A 3,270-nucleotide genomic window follows, 5' to 3' on the forward strand; every position below is an offset into this window, starting at 1 on the left:
AAGCAACAGAAACGCCTAAGAGAGATAAAGACACCTTAGTCCTGGAAAGAAATGGTTCTTCATCAAAAAGTATGACACCGTGTGGTGAAATCCGGGACCCGAAAGCTACAAGGCTGATAACCATTCTCTCCAGCAGGGCGACCAACATTGGAGCATGGAACGTGAGAATCATGTACGAAGCAGGCAAGAGAGCGCAGGTGGCTGCAAAGAGCTAACCCTGTTAGGACTAAACGAAACACGATGGACACAATCAGGACTGGTGAGATGGTGCTGTACTCAGGACATGAGGAAGATGCCCCACACACCCAAGGAGTGATGCTGTCGAAAATAGATCAGAGAGCATTAGTCGGATGGGAAGCTCATAGCTGATGGATAATTACAGCATCTTTCCAGACAAAGAAGAAAAAGACAATGATGAATGTAGAGCAGTGCTATGCTCCTACAAATGACAGCATTGGTGATGTTTAACATCGGTTTTACAATAGACTGCAGACCATCCTTGAAAGTTTCTCAGACAGACATGTCAATATCCTGATGGGAGACTTCAATACGAAAGTAGGAAATGATAACACCAGGTATGATCGAATTGATTGAATATTGTTTAATGTCCGTCGTGAGAATATTTCACTCATTTGGAGACGTCACCACTGCCGGTGAAGGGCTGCAAAATTTAGGCCTATTCTCGACGCTTATGTTCATTGAGCAGGGAGGGATCTTATTCGTGCCACACCTGCTGTGAACACCCCATTTAGTTGCCTTTTACGACAAGCAAGGGGTTGCGAGAACCTATTCTAACCCGAATCCCCACGGGATCCGGGTATGAAGAGGTCATGTGAGTTTGTGGACTTGGCGACATGGATGAAAATGGGGAGATGTTTGCTAACATGTGCGCTCTCAACAACCTAGTGATCGGAGGCTGCGTCTACGCACACAGAAAGATACACAAGGCAATTTGGTTTTCACCGCACGGCGGCACTAAAACCCAGATAGACCATGTCTGCATCACTAAGAAGTTCAGAAGGTCTCTACAGGATGCCAGGGTGAAGTGAGGAGCTGATGTTGAGTCGAATCACCATCTACTGTTAGCTGGTCTCCAACTGAAGCTAAAGAAGCATTGATGGGACCATTAATATAGAGACACAAGTACAACACATGTTCTGAGATATGTACAGAAGAAAGAGGAATTCAAAATGTCTCTGAAAACAAGTTCCAAATGCTGCAGGAACTGAGAGAAGAAGAGACTTTCGACGGCAAGTGGAATAAAGTGAGGGAAGCAGTGAAAGAGACTTGTAGGGACATTCTAAGACCCAATAGCTACCAGCATAAAAGAATGGTTGTTGGCAGGAACGATGAAGATCCAAGTTAGGAGGAAGAAAGCAATTGTAAATAACAGTAGAACCAGAGCTGAAAAACGAGAGTAATACACTCAAGCAAATAGGACAGTCAGGTAAAATATTAGAGATGACAAGAGAAATTACATCGACAGAAGCAGAAGAGACAGCGAGAAACGGAAACATGAAGGACTTGTATAACGCCACAAAGAAATTGCCCGGAAAGTATAGCAAGCCAGAAAGGCCAGTGAAAAGCAAAGATGGGAAGACACTTAAAGGAGAAGAGCAACAATGCAACCGATGGAAAGAATACTTTGAAAGGCTGCTGAATAGACCAGCACCACCCAATCTGCGAGATATACCACCAGCAGAGAAACACCTCCCCATAGACAGCAACACTCACCAAACAGGAAATCTGTTAGGCAAAAAAGCAGTTGAAGAACGACAAAGCAGCAGGCCCAGACAGTATTCCAGGTGTTTGCTCTCCCCTTTTCCCTTCCTCCTCGCTATCGACTAGATAATAAGGATGTCGATGGTAAACACAACAGGAATCCAGTGCAGTGGACACCTTTCAAGCAACTTGATGACACCTCGACTTCGCAGATGACCTGGCACTACTGTCCCATACCCGACAACAAAAGCAGGAGAAGACCAACAACCTAGCATCCACCTCAGCGCAAGTAGGTCTAAACCTAAACAAGGGGAAGATCAAGATCCTCAAGGTTAACACCATCAGTAGCGAACCGATCAAGCTGGAAGATGAGACACTAGAAGAGGTGGAGTCTTTCACATACCTGGGAATTGTCATCGACAAGCTGGGTGGAACTGGTGTTGATGTGAGAGCTGGAATAGGAAAAGCCAGAGCAGCATTCCTACAACTGAAGAACATGGAATTCCAAAGAGCTGACTCTGCAGACCAAGATCAGGCAAACGTCAAGTCGGTTCTTCTCTACAGTGCTGAAGCCTGGAGAACAACAGTGGCAACAGTCAAGAAGGTCCAGAATTTTATGAATTCTTGTCTGCGAAGGATGCCCCAAATCTGCTGGCTGAAAACCATCAGCAACAAAGACCTTTGGCAGCGAACCAACCAACTCCCTGCAGAAGATGAGATTCTGGGATGACACTCGAGTTGGATTGGTCACACTCCGTAAGCCAGCGTCAAACATCACAAGACTAGCGCTGACCTGGAATCCTGGAGGCGAGAGAAACAGAGGTGGGCCGAGAAACACATGGTACAGAGACCTCGATGCCGACATCAAGAATATGGGATACACCTGGAGACAGATTGAACAGAAGGCCCAGGATAGAGACGCCTGGAGAACTCTTGTCAGTGGCCTATGCCCCAGGAGGAATGGCAGGCATAAGTAAGGTCAGGGAGATGTCATACAATAAGTCTCTTAAACTTCAAACCCACCTCGTCTTTTTTATTTGTCACAATCTTGCATGCATTGATCGGACAGGGCTTCTTCTCTTCCATTGGCAGCCAAAGAGGAGGCCACAGAGTATGAAATGAGTTGCACATCGTGTGATTGGTCTGCGAAAATCCCGAGACTAAACAAGTCAGTGCAAGAATGTGTTCTTCGAGTTTGTTACCCTACTCAGGCTTATTTTTTTAGTGTGAAGAGTTACTCGTACTCTATTCCGGCTAAACCACTCACTCTTCTGCACACTCAGGGAGGTCACAGATGCATTGAACCTTACTGTTGTTGACAGGGGAATCAAGTCAATTCATATTTGGATGATTTTAAGCCGTTATGTACAGAACAATCAATACTTGATCACTAGTGTTTCCCATGTTTTAATAGGGGATAATAGTTATGCATGTGTAGTATAGGATGAGAAATCTATGGCTAGACCAGGAATCAAACTTGGGACCCCTGCATTACTAGTCAGGTGCTCTAACCACGGTGCTAACAAGGGTCTGTATAGCCCCAACTAC

General features: G+C 45.4%; 1 protein-coding gene across 1 annotated transcript; it reads left to right on the forward strand.

The window, feature by feature from the left end:
• The first annotated feature begins 1,461 nt into the window (after window positions 1-1,461).
• LOC130047335 (uncharacterized) lies at window positions 1,462-2,452 on the forward strand. The gene is made up of 2 exons (XM_056142021.1): window positions 1,462-1,807; window positions 1,935-2,452. The coding sequence occupies exons 1-2, from the start codon at window positions 1,462-1,464 to the stop codon at window positions 2,450-2,452; spliced, it is 864 nt and encodes a 287-aa protein (XP_055997996.1).
• The last annotated feature ends 818 nt before the right edge of the window (window positions 2,453-3,270 follow it).

Source organism: Ostrea edulis, chromosome 6 (assembly GCF_947568905.1).
Source record: "Ostrea edulis chromosome 6, xbOstEdul1.1, whole genome shotgun sequence".
NCBI classification, from domain to species: domain Eukaryota; kingdom Metazoa; phylum Mollusca; class Bivalvia; order Ostreida; family Ostreidae; genus Ostrea; species Ostrea edulis.